General features: G+C 36.2%; 1 protein-coding gene across 3 annotated transcripts in view; it reads left to right on the top strand.

The window, feature by feature from the left end:
• Positions 1–23854, top strand: part of NAA35 (N-alpha-acetyltransferase 35, NatC auxiliary subunit) — a 101016-nt gene that overhangs the window by 53174 nt on the left and 23988 nt on the right. For all 3 annotated transcript variants that reach the window (XM_082606446.1, XM_082606445.1, XM_082606447.1), the window contains exons 12-14: positions 9739–9917; positions 15811–15870; positions 19142–19248. In XM_082606446.1, the coding sequence (XP_082462572.1) occupies positions 9739–9917; positions 15811–15870; positions 19142–19248 (346 nt within the window). The remainder of the gene's footprint in view (positions 1–9738; positions 9918–15810; positions 15871–19141; positions 19249–23854) is intronic.

The raw sequence follows: 23854 nt of genomic DNA, 5'->3' as shown, positions 1-23854 counted from the left end.
AGGGGAAGCCAGCAGGTATCTCTCCCACCTTCTCCCCATTAGCTTGCTCCAATAATAAAACCCAGTTGATAGCGTCTCCCAAAAAAAGCTTGTACACACATCTGGTGCCCAAGCTTTTGCAGCTGCCATCTGAGGGATGAGCCCCCAGGTCATCTGGCTCTAATGGCCAATGGGGTTTGCATTCAAGAGTCTTACAGGGCTTTATCAAACAAATAGTTGTTAATGAGTGCAGGAGAACCCTTCCCCATGGCCATGTACTGAGGTCCAGCAAAGAAGGATTAGGCAAAAACAACCTTCTCCCACTTTCTCCCTGGAAGAAGTTTAACTACATACTTATCCAGCTGCTCCCTGAGGGTCCAGCTTCTAAGCAACATACATCTAGGTTCTGATTGTGATCCTTCCCTTTTGGACACTGATGGGTCTTGGCACACCCTCAACTACTGGGAGCCACTAAGAGCAAAGGAGGAGGCTTGGATGGTCACAAAACTTTGGAAGAAAACTAAGGCCTTGGTCTGGGCTGATTGACGAGGTCCATCTCTTATATGACAATATTTGTCTCCTACATGAGACCACTCTGTCAAGACTGGAAGATGTGACTGTTTTATCTAATGCACGGAAACCAACAGAGAGTCAAGGAAAATGAAGAAATATGGAATATATTCCAAACAAAGGAATAAGGTAAATATCCAGAAACAGATCTTAATGACATGGAGATAAGTGGTTTACCTGATTGAGAGTTTAAAACAACTGTTACAAAGATGCTCACCAAGGTTAGGAAGCAATGCATGAACAAAGTAAGAGTTTCAACAAGGAGATAATAAGTATTAAAAAGTACACAAGGGAAATCACAGAGCTGAAGAATTCAAAAAACGAACTGAAAAATCGAGAGGTTCAACAGCAGACTAGATCAAGTGGAAGAAAGAGTCAGCAAACTTGACAGGGCAGTGGAATTCATTCAAACAGAGTAGGAAAAAAACGAAGAGATAGATTATGGGATTTGTGGGACAACGTCAAGAAGACCAATATATGCATGATAGGGGTTCCTGAAGCAGAAGAGAGAGGAACAGGGCAGAAAGCATATTCAAAGAAATAATGGCTGAAAACTTCCCTAACCTGGGGAAAGAAACATATCCAGATCCAGGAAGCTCAGAGAGTTCGAAAGAAGTTGAATCCTAAGAGACCCACACTCAAACACATTATAATTAGTCAAAAGTTAGAGACAAAAGCTTTTGACAATTGTCAAAAGTTAGAATCTTAAGAGCAGCAAAAGAAAAGCAACTGGTTGTGTGCAAGGGAACCCCCCATAAGACTATCAGTAGCTATTTCTGCAGAAACCTTGAAGACCGGAAGGGAGAGGGATCATATATTCAAAGTACTGAGGGAAAACAAAACAAAAAAGCTGCTAACCAAGAATATTCAGCAGTTGTCCTTAAGAGTTAAGGAAGAGAGAGAAAATTTCCAGACAAGCTGAAGGAGTTCATCACCACTAGACTGACCTCACAAGAAGTGTTAAAGGAAGTTCTTCATTTGAAACAAAAGGACACTAGTTAGTAACAGGAAAACGTGCAAGTATAAAACTCACTGGTAAAGGTAAATTTATAGCTAAATTCAAAATAATTCTAATATTGTAATGGTGGCAGGTAGACCATTTATATCTCTGGTATGAATGTTGATAGACAAAAAGTATTTAAAAAACTATAACTGCAGTCATTTGTTATTGGATACACAGCATAAAAAGATGCAAATGGACTGTTATAAATATGTTTTATGCAAGGTTCATGGCAACCACAGAGCAGAAGCCTATAGTAGATATGCAAAAGGTAAAAGGGAAAGGAAGCATACCAGTACAGAAAATCATCAAATAATAAAGGAAGAGAGCAAGAGAAGGAAAAATGGAACAAAGGAATTGCAAAACAACCAGAAAACAATTAACAGACAGGAAATGGTAAATCCATACCTATCAATATTTATGTTAATTGTAAATGGGCTAAATTCTCCAATCAAAAGACATAAAGTGTAGATAAAGGTTTGTCAATTTTATCTTTTCAAAAAATTAGCTCTTAGTTTTGTTGCTCTTCTATTCTTTTTCTTTCTCATTTATTTCTACTCTGATCTTTTATTTCCTTCCTTCTGCTAACTTGAGCTTAGTTTGTTCTTTTTCTAGTTCATTGAGGTGTAAAGTTAGGTTGTTACTTGAGATCTAATTTCTTAATATATGCATTTATCACTATAAACTTGCCTCTCAGAACTGCATTTGTAGTATCCTATAGCTTTTTGTATGTTGTTTTTTTTTAAATTTTCATTTGTTTCAAGATTTAAGAAAAATTTCTCCTTTGTTTTCTTCTTTGACCCATTGGTTGTTGAGGAGTGTGTTGTTTAGTTTCCACATATTTGTAGATATTCCAGCTTTCCTCTTCTTGTGTTCTAGTTTCATACCATTGTGGTCAGAAGGGATAGTTGGTGTGCTTTCAGTCTTAAATTTGTTAAGAGTTGTTTTGTGTCATATCATATGTTCTATCATGGAGAATGTTCAGTGTGCCTTTTTTTAAAAATTATTCTTTGGCTGCGTTGGGTCTTCGTTGCTGTGCATGGGCTTTCTCTAGTTGCGGTGAGTGGGGGCTACTCTTCATTGTGGTGCACGGGCTTCTCATTGTCGTGGCTTGTCTTGTTGTGGAGCACAGGCTCTAGTGTGCAGGCTCCCGTAGTTGTGGCTCATGGGCTCTAGAGCGCAGGCTCAGTAGTTGTGGCACATGGGCTTAGTTGCTCCACGGCATTTGGGATCTTCCTGGACCAGGGCTTGAACCTGTGTCCCCTGCATTGGCAGGCGGACTCTTAACCACTGCGCCACCAGGGAAGTCCCTCAGTGTGTCTTTGAGAAGAATGTGTATTCTATTGCTCTTCGATGAAACGTTCCATATATGTCTGTTAGCTCCATCTGGTATAATGTGTAGTTTAATTCCAGTGGGGTTTTTTTTTTACTGATTTTCTGCCTGGGTGATCTATCCATTATTGAAAATGGGATATTGAAGTCTCCTGGTATTATTGAATTATTATTTCCCTTTTTAGAGCTCTGAATATTGGCTTTTTTTTTGTGCTCCTGTGTTGGATGCATAAATATTTACGTTTGTTATATCCTCTTGATGAATTGACTGCTTTATTATGTAATAACTTTCTTTGTCTTTTGTTATATTCTTTGGCTTAAAGTCTATTTAGTCTGTTATAAGTTTAGCTACTTCTGTGCTTCTTTTGGTTTCCATTAGCATGCTTTTTCAATTAATGCTTTTTCTAGCTTTATTCACTATAGCTAAGGTATGGAAACAACCTAAGTGTCTATTGATGGATGAATGGATAATGAAAATACAATATATATACAATGGAATATTAATCAGCTTTAAAACAGAGGGAAATCCTCTTGTTTGTGACAACATGGATGAACCTGGAGGGCATTGTGCTAAGTGAAATAAGCCAGACAGAGGAAAACAAATACTGCATGGTGTCACTTATATGTGGAATTTAAAAGAGATAAAGTTTAACTCATAGAAGCAGTAGAAACATGGTTGCCAGAGGCTGAGGGAAATAAGGAGAGGTTGGTAAAAGGGTACAAACCTTCAGTTAGAAGATGAATACAGTCTGATGATATGATGTATGAAATGGTGACTATAGTTGATAACACTGAACTATATAATTGAAATTTGCTCAAAGAGTAGAACTTAAATGTTCTCATCAAAGGAAAAAAATAAATATGTGAGGTGATGGATGTGTTAAATTAACTCAGTTGGGGGAATCCTTTCAAAATTATACATATATCAAATCATCACATTGTACACTTTAAATATCTTACAATTTTATGGTCAATTATACCTCAATAAAACTGGAAAAAAATATAAAAAATAAAAGGAACTAGTACATCTTGGAGGAATGGGTGATTCCAGGGCTAGGGCAGGGAAAGAACAAGATGAGCCTGGAATGTCTTATTAGCTGGAAGTGAGTAAATGTTCAAAGAATGATGGGACAGGTCAATTAAACCCAGAAAACAGCTTGAACGGGCATTTACACAGTCCAAGTTGGGGACAACTTGAGCATCAAAATAAATAATTCTGATAGATCATAACCAATTGAATAAAAGAAGAAGCCATGGTTCCATACTGATATAAATAAATGAATTAATGAGTAGATAGTTTGATGATAATGAGCATATTTAGGTGTCCTTCCCCTGCACCCCAAATATTTATTAACTACAAAGGGAAAAGCTAACAATAGTGAAGAAGCCTGGCAGACACCCACTTAATCAGGTGATCAAAGTTAACACCACTAGTAGTTAAAATCTCCACTTTGCTGATGGGTTGCAATGAGAACAACATAATGTCACTTCTTTTATAATCCAGAGGTTAATAATTTGAATCTAATCACAAGGAAACAGGAAAACCACATTGAAGGGCAGTATACAAAATTATTGGCATGTTATTCTTCAAAGTTGTCAAAGTTATCTGTAGAAGCCAAGCAGAAGAACTGCTCCAGATTGAAGGAGACTAAGAGACAATGAAAATAAATACAACTTTGTGATTCTGATGTCGATTTGAAGCATATTATTGGTACAGTGTGCAAAACTTGAATGAGGTCTGAGCATTAGATGGCAGTAATTGGTCATTGTTAGTTCCCTAATTCTGATTGTTGAATCGTGAATATATAAGGGTATGTCTTTATAGGAATAACACTCTTATTGTATTTGAGAGTGATTCGGTATTGACTGCACTTGCAACTTTACTATAAGTTTGAAATTGTGTCAAAAGAAAAATCCACCTTAAAAAATAATGCAGAAAAGCAGATCAGCGTGTATAAAATGTTGATGTTTTGTTTACAAAAGTAACATTGTTTGAATGGGCAAACAGTGGTATCCATACAATGAAATAGTTTTCAGCAGTAGAAAAGATTGAATGTTGATGCACACAACATAATGGATAAATCACTGAAACATTATGCTGAAAGGAGTTAGATATAAAAGAGTACAAATTGGGTGACTCTTTTTGTATCAAAGTAGGAGCAACTGATTTATTCATGGAGAAAACAGTGCCGTGGTTGCTGGGCATGGAAGTGACTGGCTGGTAAGGGAACCTTTTGGGGAGATGAAAATGTTGTATACGTTGATTGAGGTGGTAGTTACATGGTTGTATATATTTTTCAAAACAATGAACTGTAAGCTTAATATTTGTATTGTATAATGTGTATAATATACCTCAATAAAGTTGAAAAAATATATATATATAAATAACCACACATGAAAGAAGCTTGTAGTAGTGGTTAGTTCTCAAGAGATTAACTAGTCACAAGTGGGCAGGAGAGTTGCTTTTCTTTGTACCTCCTTTTGTTGCCTTTGCAACTTTTTAAATCTGTTGCATGGATACCTATTCAAAAATACACACTAAAGAAACTCCAAAATTTGTAGATGTGTCTGTAATATCATTTATATGCATATTATATTGCTTATATAACTTACTCTGACCAGTGATTAGGATACAATATTCATTGAGACTATGCTTTTTGAGGTTAACAGTTGTGGTTAAATACCTTTTTATAACGTGTGTGTGTGTGTTGAAATATTTATAACATGAAATTTGCCATTTTAACCATTTTTAAATGTAGAATTCAGTGGCATCAAGTTCATTTACATTGTTGTGAAACTGTCACCACTGTCCATATCCAGAAATTTTCATCTTACCAAACTGAAACTCTGTACTCACTAAATAATAACTCCCCATTTCCCCCTCCTCCAGTCCCAGACAACCACCATTTTACTTTCTGTCTCTATGAGTTTGACTACTCTATGTACCTCATATAAGCAGGATCATACAATATTTGTCCTTTTGTGTCTGGCTTCTTTCACGTAGCATAATTTTATAACATTTTATAAAGGAAAATCAAGTAGCCAAAAAGTGTAGTATAATATAACAAAACCTCAGCAGCTTCTACATTGTTTTCTAGAATTCCTTCCAACTTCAGGGCATCTAAAACTTATTTCAATAAGTCTAACTGTAAATTGCCTAACTTGGGAGAGATGTATTTGTCCAAAAATGATATAATGTCTCTTATCTCTTTTGACTTACACACTTCCAAATCTTTAATTTTGGCATCTAATTAATTTTAGAATAACTTACTTTGTTAAGTTAAATCAAAGCACATTGTTACTATAAATCTTTTATCCAAGGACCTTGTGCTGTTTGTAATAGTTTTCTGCTATTGATAGTGAAGGTCAGTTATCTAGCAAGAACTTTAGTAACTAAACCACTCTAAACCAATGTGCCATAATATTTTGAATATAGTAATTATATGTTATTATTGTATACTTAAAAGAGTGCTAGTGTGAAGGGAAAATCATTTTATTTGGCGTTGAAGAATTTTATGTATCTTTAACTGGAAAACCAAGATAATTTTTGTACACCTACAGACTTCTAAGGTCAGAAGAGAGTCTAGAAGTTGTCTGATCTGTATCCAGTTTAATTCAGGAAATCTTTACTGAGCGTAGCACACAATGGGTAGAACGTGATGTGAATTAGCATCTTTTCTAGGCTCATTTATTAAGGGCTATTCAGGTTATTTTAATATAAGACAGTCTTGAGATAAATTGTGTGATAGAGATATATGAATTTTGGTGGGAAAATGTTAGACCGGTTTATTCTGGGAGGGCTTGTGTGGTAAAGCTGTCTAACTTTTTGTAGTTTATGTTGCCATTAAATCAAATGCAAACTCCTGCCTGGCTTTTATCCCCACTCCTCCTTAACTCTTCTATATCCTGAATAACGGCTTTGATCTCTTATTATATCTCAGTTCTTATGCTCTTTTCTAGTTAGGCAAGTTACTATGTCTTGTATAGGATGGTTACAAAGTCCTTAGGCATGAGATTCAAGAACAGCTGAGACTTAAAAATAGCTACTAGGAACCACTTTAGCACTTGACCATTTACAAGGACTATGTCCAGAAAAATGTAGGGGGGAAATTTAAATGTGTGTAGAGAATAGAGAGAAGCATGTAGATGATGCTAACTTTTGTGTCTAGGGATTTTGTCCCCACTCTATTTATATGCATCTATTTTTACTTTTGAGTTCAGAGAAATTATGACTTGGAAAATTGCAGCTCCCTAAGGGAAAAAGAAAAAGAGCCATATTATCTGTCTTCCAGGCCTTTGATATGCTTGGAATACTTTGTCCTAATATTTTGTCCTTTAACTAACTTATCATTTAGGTCTTTTTTAAAAAAAACTCTATTTATTATTTTTGGCTGCATTGGGTCTTTGTTGCTGTGTGCTGGCTTTCTCTACTTGTGGCGAGCAGGGGCTACTCTTCATTACAGTGCGTGGCCTTCTCATTGCGGTGGCTTCTCTTGTTGTGGAGCACGGGCTCTAGGCACACAGGTTTCAGGCACATGGGCTCAGTAGTTGCGGCACATAGGCCCTAGAGCGCATGGTCTTCAGTAGTTGTGGCACATGGGCTCAGTAGTTGTGGCGCACGGGCTTAGGGTGCATGGGCTTCAGTAGTTGTGGCGCACAGCCTCAGTAGTTGTGGCGCATGGGTTTAGCTGCTCCGCGGCATGTGGGATCTTCCCGGACCAGGGATTGAACCTGTGTCCCCTGCATTGGCAGGTGGATTCTTAACCACTATGCCATCAGGGGAGTCCCCATTTAGGTCTTTTCTTAGACTTCACTTCTATGAAGTCTTTCATCTAATTTTTACATGGATAAGATGCTCCTCTGACATCCTGAGCTTATCCTTACTGAATTACACTTGCATCTTGTGTTCATCTAGACCAGTGTTTCTCAACTGGGGCTTCCCAGGGACATCTGGCAATGTCTGGATCCATTTTACAATTAGGAGGTTGCTACTGGTATGTAGTGGGTTGAGGTCAGGGATGTTGCTAAACATCAGCTGTGCAGGACAGCTGAGTTAGTTTCAAAAGTTAATATTGTTTTATATTGTACTTTTTTGTTTGTATAAAATTGAAGTCAGAATATATTGTGTTTGTTATCCATTTCCCATTAATACTTCTTTCCATGGTAATATAAATTTTCATGAGTGTATTATTATGTATTTATCTTCTACTTGTGGTTTAAAGCCTAAAAATAGATGTATTAAGAGTAAATGCATATTCCTGGGTAATAATTTTCCGTGCATACTAGAATACTTTCAGAGAAAATCAGTGTAATGGACTATTTAAGTATCTGGATTCTGTGTGTTTATCATTAAAGTCTGCAATGTATTCATGTTAATATGGTAAAGAAGCTTCTTACAGCATCGTTACTACTACTTTTACCTTAGTCCTAAATGAAGTATTATAAATCAGAAATTCAAATTATTATAGTGGTGGCAGTCTTTCATTTTATTTTGAGTATGCATATCTTGTCATTCAGCAAACAAGTATCCAGTGCATGTTATGAGCCAGGAATTTGGTGTTTGGGATCCAACCCTGTTCTTGCTTTCAAAAGAACTCAGAGAGAGAGACAAATGATGTAATCCCACACAGACAGTATAGTAGTATATATACACAAAACATTGTATATACATCATTGGGGGGACCAATGATGAGAGAGAATTCAAGCTATATCAAGTTCAGGCTAAGAACAAGGGGGTAGGTTTTACAGGTAGAGAGAATAGTTTGTATAAGCAAAGAGGCATAAAAGGACATGATATTTGTAAGTCACTGTGCTTGCTTATATCTTATAGTACTTAGGGAATAGGGAGTATTAAAAGATGATTTTCAGACAAAGGTAAAACCATGACTCTTATACAGATATAAAAGTGAACATGTGTTAAGGATTTTGTTAAGCTCATTCAGTGACACAACCAGACATGAAAAGTTTTAAAACACACATTTATATGGAGTAGTGGAATATTGAAATAAATTATAAATGGAGGCAAAACATTTTTCTATAGAGTATAGAAGAAGTCGGTTGAATCTCTACCAGACAGAACAGAATTTCATGTTTATCAGTTACGTACAATTTCTAGATTTGTAAAATAGCTCCCATAGAGTCAGTCTGACAATGCATACTCCATTGGAGTACAGAATTTTTTTCTATAAAAGTGGCAGGAAATTTCAAGTTGAGAAAGACTTAGTTTGGATCTTTGTACTATTGTGAAAAGTGAGATCACCAGAGGACAAAGAATGGAAGAGAGGGACTCACCCTCAGGTCTCTTGTGATATGTTATTTTCATTGTGAATTTCTGGAATTACATCTCAGTGCCAAATGCATTCCAAACTCATGGGATTGGGATGGGGACTGTTTTCCTCTGTCGCTTTACATTACTATGTAGTTGACTGTGAATTGATTCTGCAGTTCAGAAAATGAAGGGAAGACAAGCCTATGTTTGTGTTCCCGTTTGAAACGTTTCTTCACAGTCTCATGGTTAATACAGCATTGCCCTTTTATTTATTCTGAGAGAATATGTTAACTCTGTTTTATCCCATTCTTGGCTTGGAGTTAATTTTGAGGTAGAAACCTTTCTCTGTCACCACTACCACCACCATGTCGGGAGGAAGTACAACTTTAGGTTATTAAATCTGCTTATCTCATTTTTAAAATGTGTGTGTGTAGATACATTAATTGTAAATTATAAAATCCATTTAGAGAATATTGTGATTAGAATTCAGAGATGCTTTTGCAACTGGCCTTTTTCTTTTTATATTTAGTAGTATTTGAGGTTTAAAATTCAGAGAAATGTTGAAAATATTACCTTTTTTTCTTTTTAGATCATCCCATTATGATGGGTTTTGAGCCTCTTGTTAACCAGAGACTACTTCCACCCACCTTCCCTCGATATGCAAAAATAATAAAGAGGGAAGAAATGGTCAACTATTTTGCAAGATTAATAGATAGAATAAAAACTGTCTGTGAGGTGGTCAATTTAACAAATTTACATTGTATCCTGGTAAGTACAAATCTCTATTCTGGAATGTAACTTTGATTTAACAACAGAATAGTTTATTACTTTTTGGAGACTGACCGTCCCAAGGGTAAATAATGCTGCTCACCTCTTATCTGTGATATCTGGAGAGTTAAGTCGTGTGTGTGTGTGTGTGTGTGTGTGTGTGTATACTTTTTGTATTTAATCCTCATAAGGATTTTATACTATCCATTCTAGAGATTAAGAACCTAAAGTGTGGAGAAGTTAGATAATTCACCCAAGTTTTAAGAATGGGGCTTTGAATCAATTCTGTGTTCAGAACCTTTTATATAAATAAATATTTGTATTTATGCATGCATGTATACATATACACGTACATATATATGTGCATATGTATAAATATTTTTTCATACAAAAATTAGATCATGGTATTTGGTAACTTGCTTTTTCATCACTAGTCTCTATACCACGAACATCTTTTCATGTCAACAATATACATATTTCTACATTATTTTAATGGCTACATGGTATTGCATTGTAAGTATATACCACAGGTTTTTTTAGTCCATTCACGTTGAATTACGTTTAGGTCATTTTCAGTGTTTTACACTTATAAACAATACTAAGATGAACATCTTTGTAGGTAAATCTTTATATCATGTGCTTCCTTACCCCTTAAGATAAATTGCTAAACAGTGAAGTTATTGGGTAAAAGAGTATGTACATTTTTAAGCTAGCATATTTTGGATTAATCTTTTTTATGAGTTAAAATATAGGAACACAAGGTTTATTTGGGGAATGTTAAAACATTCAGAGATGGAGTTTTATTAATTGGTAAAGCTATAATGACATATACTTCAATTATAAAAAACAGGCAAAAAAATAGTGTTATTTAGACATAAGTACACTGATTTATTTTGCATGACTATACATATATATGCATTTGACTGTTGCTCCCCCTCAGTGTTGAGGTACATAATTTCTAGCCCCATGTCATTTCCTCTGTGAAGTCTTCCCTTTTGGTTTCAGGTTGCTTCGGTACCTGTGTTCCTTGAGGTGACAGATTATCTAGTTTATATTCCTAGAATTTAGCAGCAGCCTCTGGGGTATAATTGATAAATGGTCAATAAAGATTTGTGCTTCTGTTATGCTCTTTCTTATAGTAAATTTATTTTCCTTTTTAAAAAATTTTTTTTCTTTTCTTTTTTACATTTATTTATTTTTTATTTATTTATTTTTGGCTGTGTTGGGTCTTTTGCTGCACGTGGGCTTTCTGTAGTTGTGGTGAGCAGGGGATACTCTTCATTGCAGTGTGCGGGTTTCTCATTGCTATGGCTTCTCTTGTTGTGGAGCACAGGGTCTAGACGCACGGGCTTGAGTAGTTGTGGCACGTGGGCTTCAGTAGTTGTGGCTTGCGGGCTCTAGAGTGCAGGCTCAGTAGTTGTGGCACATGGGCTTAGTTGCTCCGTGGCATGTGGGATCTTCGTGGACCAGGGCTCGAACCCATGTCCCCTGCATTGGCAGGCAGATTCTTAACCACTGCACCACCAGGGAAGCCCTCCACTAATTCTTTATCATTAAAGCCCAGCTTAAGTCTTTGTTCCTTAGTGAAACTTTCACTGATTATGCCTTTATTACCTCCTTTTGTGTTTCCTTTCTTTTTAGTAGTTTTTCCTTATTCTCTCATAAGAATCATAGAATCTTAAAAGTAAAAAAGATTATACGCACAAGCCAGTTCATTTTGCAGTTTATTGTACAGCTAAACAAACTAAGGTTTACAGGGCTTTATAACCAAATTAGATGGTTAGTTAGTGTCATAAGAGAATTAGAATAGAGATTTTATTGTTCTGCTGCATCTGCTTTTCTAATCCTTAATTGATATATGAATATATATTTGTGTTCACTAGATTAATTGTAGGATTTTAGAAAAGGAGAAGATCAATATGAATTGAATAAGAAAGTATAATGCAACGGTTGGAACCTGATATTCTGGCAAAAGATTATGGATTGCCTTGTCAGGGGCGGGGTGAATGCATAATGACACATCATAATAGAGGGGAGCTGGCGGAGCCAGGCCTGGACTGCTGTCACTGGACATGAGGAAGGCATAGTAATGGAAGAATTTGGATCTCTGAAAGACTTGAGACAGAGTGGTAGTGCAGCAGGGGCCACGAGTAGAGAAAAAGATTAAAGTTATGGAAGATAAGGGACCAAATAGTCTGGTGGATCTGCATAGGAAACCTGTTATTATTAGGATAAAGTGCCAGGTTCTAGAGAGCGCTTCTACATATCAGTAAGATAAAAATAAACATCCCATTGAAAAATTGGGAAAGGACACGAGCATACATATTTAAAAAGAAATAAACATGGAAGATGCTTAACCTTACTAGAAATTAAAGAATTGCAATTTATAACAGCTAGATTGACAAGCACAATAATATTTAATGTTGGTAAAGGGAAGTAGTCATTCTCTTATTATACTCCAGTGGCTGTCTCTCTCAAAAGTCTTAAAAATGTGTATAGTTGGCCCAGAAACTCTCCTTCTAGACATTTAGAATAAGAAAAAAGGGGGCTTCCCTGGTGGCGCAGTGGTTGAGAGTCTGCCTGCTGATGCAGGGGACACGGGTTTGTGCCCCAGTCTGGGAGGATCCTACATGCCACGGAGCGGCTGGGCCCGTGAGCCATGGCCGCTGAGCCTGCCTGTCCGGAGCCTGTGCTCCGCAACGGGAGAGGCCACAATAGTGAGAGGCCCGTGTACCCAAAAAAAAAAAAAGAAAGAAAGAAAAAAGGTGTCTGTTGCATCATCCTTTGTAATGTTCAAAAACTAGTAACAGTTTAAATACTGAATGGTGACAATATCCATTCTGTGGTATGTTTACAATATATGTCACACAGCCATTAAAAAATATGTTATAGAAAACTCTTGACATGGGAAGTATTGACATTGGGAAATGTTTGTGAATGTCAAGTTATGTTTAATGTTCTTTTTTTAATATAAATTTATTTATTTATTTATTTATGGGTCTTCATTGCTGCATGCGGGCTTTCTCTAGCTGTGGCAAGCAGAGGCTGCTCTTTGTTGCGGTGCGTAGGCTTCTCATTGCTGTGGCTTCTTTTGTTGTGTGGAGCACAGGCTCTAGGCGCGCAGGCTTCAGTAGTTGTGGCACGTGGGCTCAGTAGTTGTGGTTCATGGGCTCGAGAGCTCGGGCTCAGTAGTTGTGGCGCATGGGCTTAGTTGCTCTGCGGCATGTGGGATCTTCCCAGACCAAGGCTTGAACCCATGTCCCCTGCATTGGCAGATGGATTCTTAACCACTGCACCACCAGGGAAGTCCCTGTTGAAAGTTTTAAAATATATTTTTTATATATGTTGTTTCACACAGAAAAGATATTCAGAGACAAAGCCAAATTCAACCAAATTATTTCTCAAAAGATTAGAATAACAAATACCAAAATATTAATTATGACTATAGATAGTGGAATGCTATATGATAGTTTTGTTTTTTGAATTTTTCTGTATTTTCAAAGTTTTTGGTATTTTGCATATAGGGCAAAAACCAGTGGTAAGGGGGAGGGTAGTGACATTAGTAAAGGGAAACTCATAGTTTAGGAACCCATAAGATGATATTTTGACAGCTGTGGATTAATTAAGAAGATATACCTAGTTTAAATTAGGTAAATAATGGACTTTACAGACTGTATCCTGTTAGAGATGTACACTAGCAAGAAGAAATTGAGTACAGATGAACTGTGATAGCGAGTACAGTATATGTACATTCATCAGTTCAGCCAGCATGCTTGTTTTGTGCTAAGTGCTGTGCTATGGCTGGTATACAGTGATGAGCAAAAGCATATCTTCCTTCTTGCCATAGGGCTTACAGTGTAGTATGAGATAGAAATCGATCAAATAATCATAAAAATGATTATAGAATTACAAACCAGTGTAGGGAGTATGAAGCAAAGGAACTAGAACATATAGCATATAATGAAGGAACTGACCTAAATGATCAGAGAAGTCTTAAAGAAGTGAAGGTAAAGCTAAGATCTAACAGTTAGGTGAACATCATTTGGGACAGTAGGGGGACAGTTCCAGGTGCAGGAAGCAGAATGCTCCTCCATGTGACAGGAAAAAACATGATACATTTGAGAAACTAAAAGAAAAGTAGCAGAATAGAGCATTGAGTGATGGGGATGGGGGATTTGGTGAGGCTAGAGAGGTAGGCAGACCAGACAAGGCCATTTAAGCAACATTAAGGATTTCGATCTTTATCACAGAGCAAAGGAAAACCGTTAGTTTTGTCAAGAAAGATCAGTGTGTGGGGGGGACGGTGACATAATAGGATCAAGAATGTGCAAAGATGTGGCTGCATTGTAGAGAAGGGATTGGAAGGGACCAGAGTAAACACAGTGTGATAAATTAGGAAACCAGTACTGCAGTCCAAGGGAAGAGAAGATGGTAACTTGGACTAAAAGGATGGCAGGGAGTTGGTGAGGTTGTCAGTGTTTGAGCTATGTGTGAGCTAAAATTGATAGAATATTGGTGGTGAATTAAATATGGGGCATGAGAGAGCTCTGAGGAAGGTCTCTAGGCTTCTGCCTTGTAAGTCTACATGCACGTTTGGTGCTGTTCACTCAAAGGGGGATAGTCTCAAAGGACCTTTGAGGGTCTTAGTGAAGTAAAGTTTGAGGTACCTTTAATATATTTAAGTAGAGATATTGTATAGTATTGGCTATATGGATAGAGTTTAGAGGTCTGTGCTTAGAGTTAAAATTTTAGAATTATTACAGTATAGATAGTAATCGAAGCATGAGTGTTTATGCTTCAAAATTTATGAGGAAAAAATATATAGGTTAAGAAAAGAAGGTTTTCTGGAACTAAACTTTGAACCTACAGAACAAACTGAGAAGTAGCCAGAGGAAGAAACATATGAAAGTCATTTAAAAGGTTTTTCAAGAAGGAAGTCACACTGCTGAGAGGTCAAGTGAAAGAGATGAATAAGGTCCAAAATCAATGTCCATTGGATTTAGTAATGGGGGACAAGTGGTGACTAGAGCAAAGAACCAGGTTACATGTGTTGAAGGTGGGTGAGAGTTGAGTGAGTAGAGACAGTGGGTGCAGCCAACTTCTGCAGAAAGTTTGGCTGAGAAGACAGCAGTTGAGAGGAAAATGTGACATCACGTGATGATCTTCTTTTCTTTTTAAAGATGAGAGAAACCTGACTGTTTAAATGAAAATGGGAACGATCTGGTAGAGAGGAAGAATTTTAATATCTAGGAGAGCAAAGTATGGATAATTGACAGTATGTAATGTTTGTGAAAAAGCCAGAAGGAATGGAGTCTTTAATACATCTATTGTTAAAGTAGGCAAGGAAAGGATCTGTGTACAGATGTGGATACAACTAGAGGTTTAGAGGCTGAAGTTGAGGGATTTTCTGTGGGGTAAATTGTTTTAATTTTCTTTGTAATGTGGAATAGTAGAATCTCTCTGTGGTGGAGAATATTCACTTTGAGGAGTGTGTGCAAGGTGTAAAAATTAATTATGAAAAAAAAAAGAATGTGAATTCAGTTAGCCTGGTTACTTGGTATTTATTTCTGTGAAGTAGGAAGTAAATCTCTGTCATTAGTTAGTAAATTATTATTGATACTGTTATTTTCATGATGTACAAATTTAATATCAGTATCCACATAATACTGTTACTGGTAAGTTTGTTAAAAATAAATTTTAGGCTCTAAAATTATCAATTTTTCCATTCATACAATTAGACAATTCTTATAGAAATGATCTTTAGCTATCTTTCTTATTTTAACTTTGGTAGTGTATCATTCCCAGAAGGTCTGGTAAAAGTTATACTCTGTATACAAACATTTTCAGCTTTTATTTAATCTATTAATGACACTTTTTTCTGTGTATCTATTAGGATTTTTTCTGTGAATTTAGTGAACAATCACCTTGTGTTCTTTCAAGATCTCTATTACAAGTAAGTTCCACTTAGTATCAAAATATGTCTTTAAACATCAAATACTGTATATTGACATTGTTTTATTGATTGATGGAACAAAAGGTAGATGCTTTTAAAGGATATTCCACAGTTAGTAGTATATTTTTTTAACAGAAGTATTGACTTACAGTGTTAGACATTCATCAAGATCATATTCTGGGCCATAAAATAAACCTTAATAATTAAAAAAAATTGAAATCATACAAAGTATGCTCTCTGACTATTTTGGAATTAAATTAGGAATCAATAACAGAAGTATCTGGAAAATTCTCCAGATACTTGGAAATTAACACACTTCTGAAGAACCCATGGGTCAAAGAGGAAGTATTGAGGGTAATTGGAAAATATTTTGAACTGAATGAAAATGAAAATATCAGAATTTGTGGGATACAATTTAAGCAGTGTTTAGAGAGAAATTTATAGTACTAAATGTTCATATAAAAAAAGGAAGAAAGGTCTGAAATTATAATTTAAGCTTCTATTTTAAAAAAGTAGAAAAAGAGCAAATCAAACTGGAAGGAAGCAGAAGGAAATAACAAAGATAAAAGCAAAAATGAGTAAAATAGGAAAGAGACAAACAATAGAGAAAATCATTGCATCCAAAAGCAGGTTCTAAAATTGATGAACCTCTAGATGGAACAAGAAAAAAAGAAGATACAGATGAATAATATCAGGAATTGCTACAGACCCTAAACAAATTAAAATGATAATATGGGAATATTCTAAACAACTGTATGTCCATAAATGCAAAAACTTAAATGAGATGGACCAATTCCATGAGGGACACTACCAAAACTCACTCAAAAAGAAATAGAAAATTTGAATAATCCTGTATCTATCAAAGAAATTGTGTTCATAGTTAAATGCCTTCCAGCAAAACTCCAGGACAATTCTATACACAGTCTCTTTCAGAAAATAGAAGAGGCAAAGGCACTCATCATATGAGGCCTGCATTACCTCAGTACCAAAACCAAACAAAGACATTTCAAGCTTAGAAAACTATAGACCTATATTCCTTATGAACATAGACATAAAAATCTTAAAGTATTATCAGATCAAATCCAGCAATATATAAAAAAAGAATACATCATGACCAAGTGGGTTTTATCCCAGGAATGCAAGGTTGGTTCAGTGTTTAAAGTATAATTTACCATATAATCTAAAGTCTCAATAGATTGAGGAAAACCATTTGACAAAACCAACGTCCATTCATCATAAAAACTCTCAGCAAAACTAGGAATAGAAGGTAACTTCCTTAATCTGATAAAGGGCATGTGCCAAACACCTATAGCTAACATCATACTTAATGATGAAAGATTAAATTCTTTCCTCCTACTGGGAGGAAAGCAAGGATGTCCAGTCTCATCACTCCACTTTCACTCAATATAGTACTGGAAATCTTAGCCAGTGGAAAAAGGCAGGAAAAGAAATAAAAGGCATACAGTTGAGAAACTGAGAAATAATGTTTCTTTACAGACAACATGATTATGTAGAGTACCAAGGAATCTGCAAAGAAGTTCCTAGACCTGATGGATGAGTTTAACAATATCACAGGATATGAGGCCAATTTACAAAAAGCAATTTTATTTCTATATACTTGCAATGAACAATGCAAATCAAAAAATTTAAAGCAGTACTATTTACTATAACATCAAGAATGGAATATGTAGGTATAAATCTAATACCTGTTTGGAGAACCTGTATACTGAAAAACTACAAAGTACTGATGAAAGACATCAAAGGAGACTTAAATAAATGGAGAGATACATCTTGTTTGTGGATTGGAAGAATTGATATTTTTTTTAAGATGTCAGTTCTCCCCAAAATTGATGTACAGATTTAGAGCAATCCCAAAATCATAGCAGAAATTTTTGTACATGTCAACAAGCTGCTTCTAAAATTTATACGGAAAGGCATAGGAACTAGTACAGCCAAAACAAATTTGAAAAAAAAAATAAAGTTGGGGAACTCAATACTACCTGACTATGAGACAAGTGTGCTGTTGGCCAAATGATGGACATGTGATCAGCGGAACCAAGGGGAAAGTCCAGAGAAGTCCTGTTCCTTAATTAGTCCTTTATTATGTAGTACTATATGTGAAACCATAAAACTGTTAGAAGAAAGGATAGGAGAAAATCTTTGTGACTTTGGGAAAGGTAGAGAATTCTTAGGTATGACATCAGAAGCACAGTCCACTTAAAAAAATGGCAAGTTGATAAATTTGAAACTTTAATTCTGTGGAAGACACTGTTAAGAAAATGAAAAGAGACTCTACAGAGTAGGAGAAAATATTTGCAAATCATCTCTGACAAGGGACTTGTATCGAGAACATAAAAAGAATTCTATAAACGTAACAGTAAGAAAACAGGGAAATGTAAATTAAAACCACAATGGAATACCACTATCCACCTATCAGAATATCTTTAAAATAAAACAAGAAAAAAGAACAAAACTGAAAATATCAAGCACTGGAGAGGATGCATTACTGATAGGAATATGAAGTGCTATAGCCACTTTGGAAAATGATGGCAGATTGTTACAAAAACAAATATACAAATTTTACTCTTGCTTATTTACCCAAGAGAAGTGGAATCTGACATTCTCTTAGAAACCTGTATGCATGCCTGTGTTTAAAGCTGTTTGGTTCGTGATCACCAAAAACTGGAAACAACTCAAATGTGTTAGGAAATCAAGTAAGGTATAGTATAATAAATATTCAGATACATTGAGATTGTTAAGGGCAGAAAATTAAATGTAAATTATTATTAAATAGTAGTGTATTTCAATTTAATAATTTATTATTTTAACTATATTTTTTCCAATTTCAGAAAGTTTGTATGTATTCCAAGGTGTTTATTAGAGATAAGGTTATCGACTGACTTGATATTTATAACCATTAAATATTTCATAATTTATGAAACCCTTTCTCGTATATTAGCTCATTTGACATATTCAGACTCATCAGTTCACTTTCACTAGTTCAATATTACTACTCTTGACCTGAGAGATTTTTTTCTGCACATTTTTTGTTCTCCTGCATCAGAATACACCTTAAATAGGGATTAATAAGTAGTACCCACTGTGGAGGCATTGTGGAAAAAGGAATTTTCCACCAACTTTTTACATTTTAATCTCTTTTGTATTCTGTGGCATTTATAAGAAGTATGTTCATGTCACAGTAATGACAACTACATGTACAATATGTCAAGATTGTGACAGCATTACTAATATATATAACGTTTGTTTTAAGACCACTTTCCTGGTGGATAACAAAAAGGTCTTTGGAACCCATCTCATGCAAGACATGGTGAAAGATGCACTTCGGTCTTTTGTCAGTCCTCCGGTGCTCTCCCCAAAGTAAGTGTCATAAGACATTGTGTAGCATGTGTGTTTCTTAAAAGCCCAAGTTCTCTGTGCTCCTTTATAGCAAAGACATAAAAACTGTTGGAATCAAGTCTCCACATGAAAAAATAACTCAATCATGTTAAAATTAATTGATTTCTGCCACATGTTATTTAGATTTTTTAAAAAATTTATTTATTTAAATTTATTTATTTTTGGCTGCATTGAGTCTTCGTTGCTGTGCGCAGGCTTTCTCTAGTTGTGGTGAGCGGGGGCTGCTCTTTGTTGCGGTGCACGGGCTTCTCACTGCGGTGGCTTCTTTTGTCGTGGGGCACTGGCTCTAGGTGGCGGGCTTCAGTAGTTGTGGCTCATGGGCTCTAGAGCACAAGCTTAGTAGTAGTTGTGGTGCACGGGCTTAGCTGCTCCGCTGCATGTGGGATCTTCCTGGACCAGGGCTTGAACCCGTGTCCCCTGCACTAGTAGGCGGATTCTTAAACCACTGTGCCACCAGGAAAGTCCCAGTTATTTAGATTTAAATTGAGGTTTTTGTCAAGTTGATATTGGGTCTAGTATGAGAAGAAAAGCTTACAAGGAGTGATCAGAAATTCAGCAAGTTGTATTCACCCTTACTGTGTGCAAAGCACTGAGCTAAGTAGGCATTTGGGGAAATAATTATGAAAAGATAAGATTTCTTCTCAATAATCTGATCTAGATAGAAATAGAAAATGCAGATAATCGATCCTTAAATTATATTCTGGTAGAGTCACCTCCCCAAAAACATGCTGCCATAAAATTCTGGAAAGGATCATTTGAGTTGGCATTTTGGAAAACAGTGCCAACTTTATTGGCATTTGCCTCAGGGAAGGAAGAAAGGAGATGTTATTTCTTAGGAAAGAAACCAGGATGTGTGAAGATGTGGTGTATGAAATTATATATTTTAAGAAAAGTTAGTGGTTCAGCATTCAATTTGTTGAATAAATCATGCCACATTTCACATAAAACTCTGGTAGCTTCCTGTCTTAGTTTGGTTCTCCAGAAGCTGACCCTGACACAAAGATTCATATAAACGTAATTTAGAAAGTAATTCCAGGAAAACTTGCAGGGTTGCAGGCCGGTGGGACATAAAAAGGAAGAAAGCCACTTGAAGGTGTGCTTCACAGTTGGTAACTTTGGTTTGGTCCTGTCAGGGAGCCCTGGAGACTTGTGTGGATTATACCTCAGAGTTGTCCTGTCAGGGACAAGGGAACTTGAGAATTTACATATCTGTCAGTTAAGGACTGCCCCTGGGAGGCATCCTCAGTGTTCGTTACATTTCCAGTTTCATTGACAGTAAAGGCCAAAGTCCTTATTGTTGAACCCATGAGACCCCATGTGCTCGGGGTTAGACCCCTGTCTTGGTGCCTCTCTGACCTCATCTCTTACCATTGTCCCCTCACCTTCTTTGCTTCAGCCACACTGGCCTCCTTGCTATTCTTGTAACATAACTGTCCCTCTCTCACCCTACAGCGTTCACATACAATCTGGGGTAGAGGGTATTTTCCTCAAAACTCCCCAGGTTGACTCTCTCACTGCCTTAAGTCTATTCAGTGTCACCTCAGTGAGGGCTGCCCTGATTAGTCAATTTAGAAAGTATAATCCTTCCCCATTCTCCCAACCTGCCCAGCACTCCATTTCTCTCTCTCATAACAATTATCTTCTTACATACTATATGTAGAGGGGTTCCCAGACGCAAGCCCAGTGTGCGTGCATGCGTATGTGTGTGTGTGTGTGTAGGCTTCCCTACAACAAGCAATTCTCAGATGCCAGCAGGGTGCCCAAGAATTCAACTCAATTCTGACACTTGTCTACCTGGAAATAGAATCAGATTCCATAGGTAAAGGGCTTGGTCCCGTAAGACCACCCTCCACTTCCCAGGTTGTTACCTGTGCTTCTGACTGACCGACTGGCTACAAGTTAGAGGTTCTGACCAACCCCTCCTCTGGTACAGTTAATTTGCTAAAATGACTCAGCTCAGGAAAAGCCATTTGCTCACTAGATTACCAATTACTAATTTAATAAAAAGATATTAAAGGATACAAATGAACAGCCAGATGAAGAGATGCATAGAGTCTGAATGGTGGCACATGGAAGCATGTTCCCCAATGTGGAAGCTCTTGGAAAAGGGCCAGAAAGCTTTCCTTTTCTGGTTTTTATGGAGGTTTCATTAGATAGTCATGATTACTAAATCATTGGCGAGTGGTGATTGATTGAACCTCAAGCCCCTCTCCCCTTCCAGAAATCAGGGGGTGGGACCAAAAGTTCCAACCCTCTAATCACAAGGTTCTGGTAACCAGCCCCCAGTCTTAGGTGCACTCCAATCACCTCATTAACATAAGGAAAGACACCTTTATCACTCTTAACCCTTAGGAAATTCCAAGAGTTTCGGTAGCTGTGAGCCAGGAACTGTGATGAAGACCCAAATATATCTGAGAAATATATATCTGAATGACAAAATACGTATTTATTATAAAACATATTGCACTATATAATTTTCTTGTTCATTATGTTTACTTCTATAAGAGCCTGTATAATTCTTCATTATGTTTATTTCCACCCCCCCCACACACCCCCCATATATATAGAACTATATAAATTCCACAAGGTCAGCGCCTATTGTTTTGGCTGTTTATTCACTGTTGTGTAGTAGGTGCTGGAACAGTGTCTGTCACACAGTAAGCACACTTTGTTGAATGAATGAATAAACAAAGAAATAAAAGTTGAACGGTTAGGATAGTTTGGAGTTAGAGTCCAGAAAGTCTTGAATCGTTTGGTAAAGTTTGGTCTTTATTTTATAGTCAGTGAAGAACTGATTGAGTTTTTAGGAGGGAATTGGCATAGTAAAATATGTATTTTTTAATTGGATGCAAATTGGTAGTAATAATGGAGGCAAAATGTTTAGCTAGGCTAATTCCGTTGTACAGGTGAGAGATGAGGAAGAATTAAACTCTGGGAATATAAAGGAGGAGACAGATTTGAAAAACATTTCAGTAGTAAAATTTAACAGGAAGCTGATTTAATAGGGGAAGGAAAGCAGGGGGAAAGTAAGTTGATTTAAAACAAGAAACAGAAGCTGATTATATAAATAATACATGGCCACACTTGAAAATTTAAACATGGTAGAAAAATATGTGGAAAACAGTAAATATCAGCCGAAATCTTACCTCTGAGATAACTACATTTCGATGACCATCACTGTGGATATCTTTGTGTATAAAGACACACACATCTATGACTTTATATATATTTGGGATCACATTAAACAGTTTGATTTTATCATGAACTTTTAAATTATTTTTTATGGATTGCTTTTTTAAATTAAAATTTTTTATTTTAAAATTTATCTTTTTTCCATTCAAAAATACATCATGATTTTATGTCTCAGAGTACCTAGTTAATTCTTTTTAATGGCTGCCAAATGTTTCATAATATGAATGTATTTTACAGGGCGGGGTTACTGGGTGGGAGGACATGTGTAGTTTTAATTTTAATATAAGCAGATGGTATTCTGAAAGATTTCAACAATTTATATTTCTATTAACAGTATAAGAGAGTACACTTTCCCTGCATCCTGACCAGCACTAGGGGTTATCATTCTTTAATTTTTTCCAGTATGTTGAGTGAGAAGTGATATCTCATTGTTAGTTTAATTTTAGCACTTAATATGATATTTATTGGACATTTAAAATGTTTTTTCTATAAATTGCTTGTTTATATCCTTTGCCCATGGACTTTTTTTTTTGAGGGAATAGTATAGTATTATAGAACATTTTAAATAGAAGATCTAATGAGCATAGTCTTTTTCTCTTCTGTTTACAAAAAAAGTTTTCCAGTTTTAAAGTATTCTTGTTTTTGAAATAAGAAAGTGTAAATGGAAGACCTCTTCCCTTTGCTTGATAAACTACCACTTCAAGTATTTCAAGACGCAACTTGTTTCCCTTTCCCCTGACTTTACCCTCTCCTACTCCTGTAGGATTTTTTTTTCCACACACACACACTGTATTTTATTTTTATAAGACATAAATAAACTGACACCAAGCATTGTAAATGGATGACCACAACAAAAGCAACAATGATTGCAATTACCAAACACGAAACACACTCATACTATGTCATAATATTGACATTCAGTCCAGTAATCCTCCACTGTAACAGCTCCTTTACTTTGCAGTGAAAATTGATTTGTATATTTTTTGCCTCTGAGTCCTTGTCGGATTTTTTTTTTTATTCAAACAGAAAGTCACAAAAATTATAATCATCCTCATTCACTCAGTCCCATGTAATTAATTTTTTTTCATCTTGATCTTTTGTTAGCACTTTTATGAATTCATCAGTTTTCCATTAGAGTTCTGAAAATGCTTATTCATTCAGTTCAGCAGTATAGTCAGTTACCAGAAACCTGTACTTGTCAGAGTCTTTTCCATGAATTCCTTGAAGATGAAAACCTTTTTTTTTTTTTTTTTTTTGCGGTACGTGGGCCTCTCACTGTTGTGGCCTCTCCCGTTGAGGAGCACAGGCTCCGGATGCGCAGGCTCAGCAGCCATGGCTCATGGGCCCAGCCGCTCTGCAGCATGTGGGATCTTCC

Source organism: Mesoplodon mirus (genome assembly GCF_964341445.2).
Source record: "Mesoplodon mirus genome assembly, chromosome: 1".
Classification (NCBI taxonomy): domain Eukaryota; kingdom Metazoa; phylum Chordata; class Mammalia; order Artiodactyla; family Ziphiidae; genus Mesoplodon; species Mesoplodon mirus.
The sequence above is the reverse complement of the archived record's forward strand: the minus strand, read 5'-3'. Positions and strand labels throughout refer to the sequence as shown.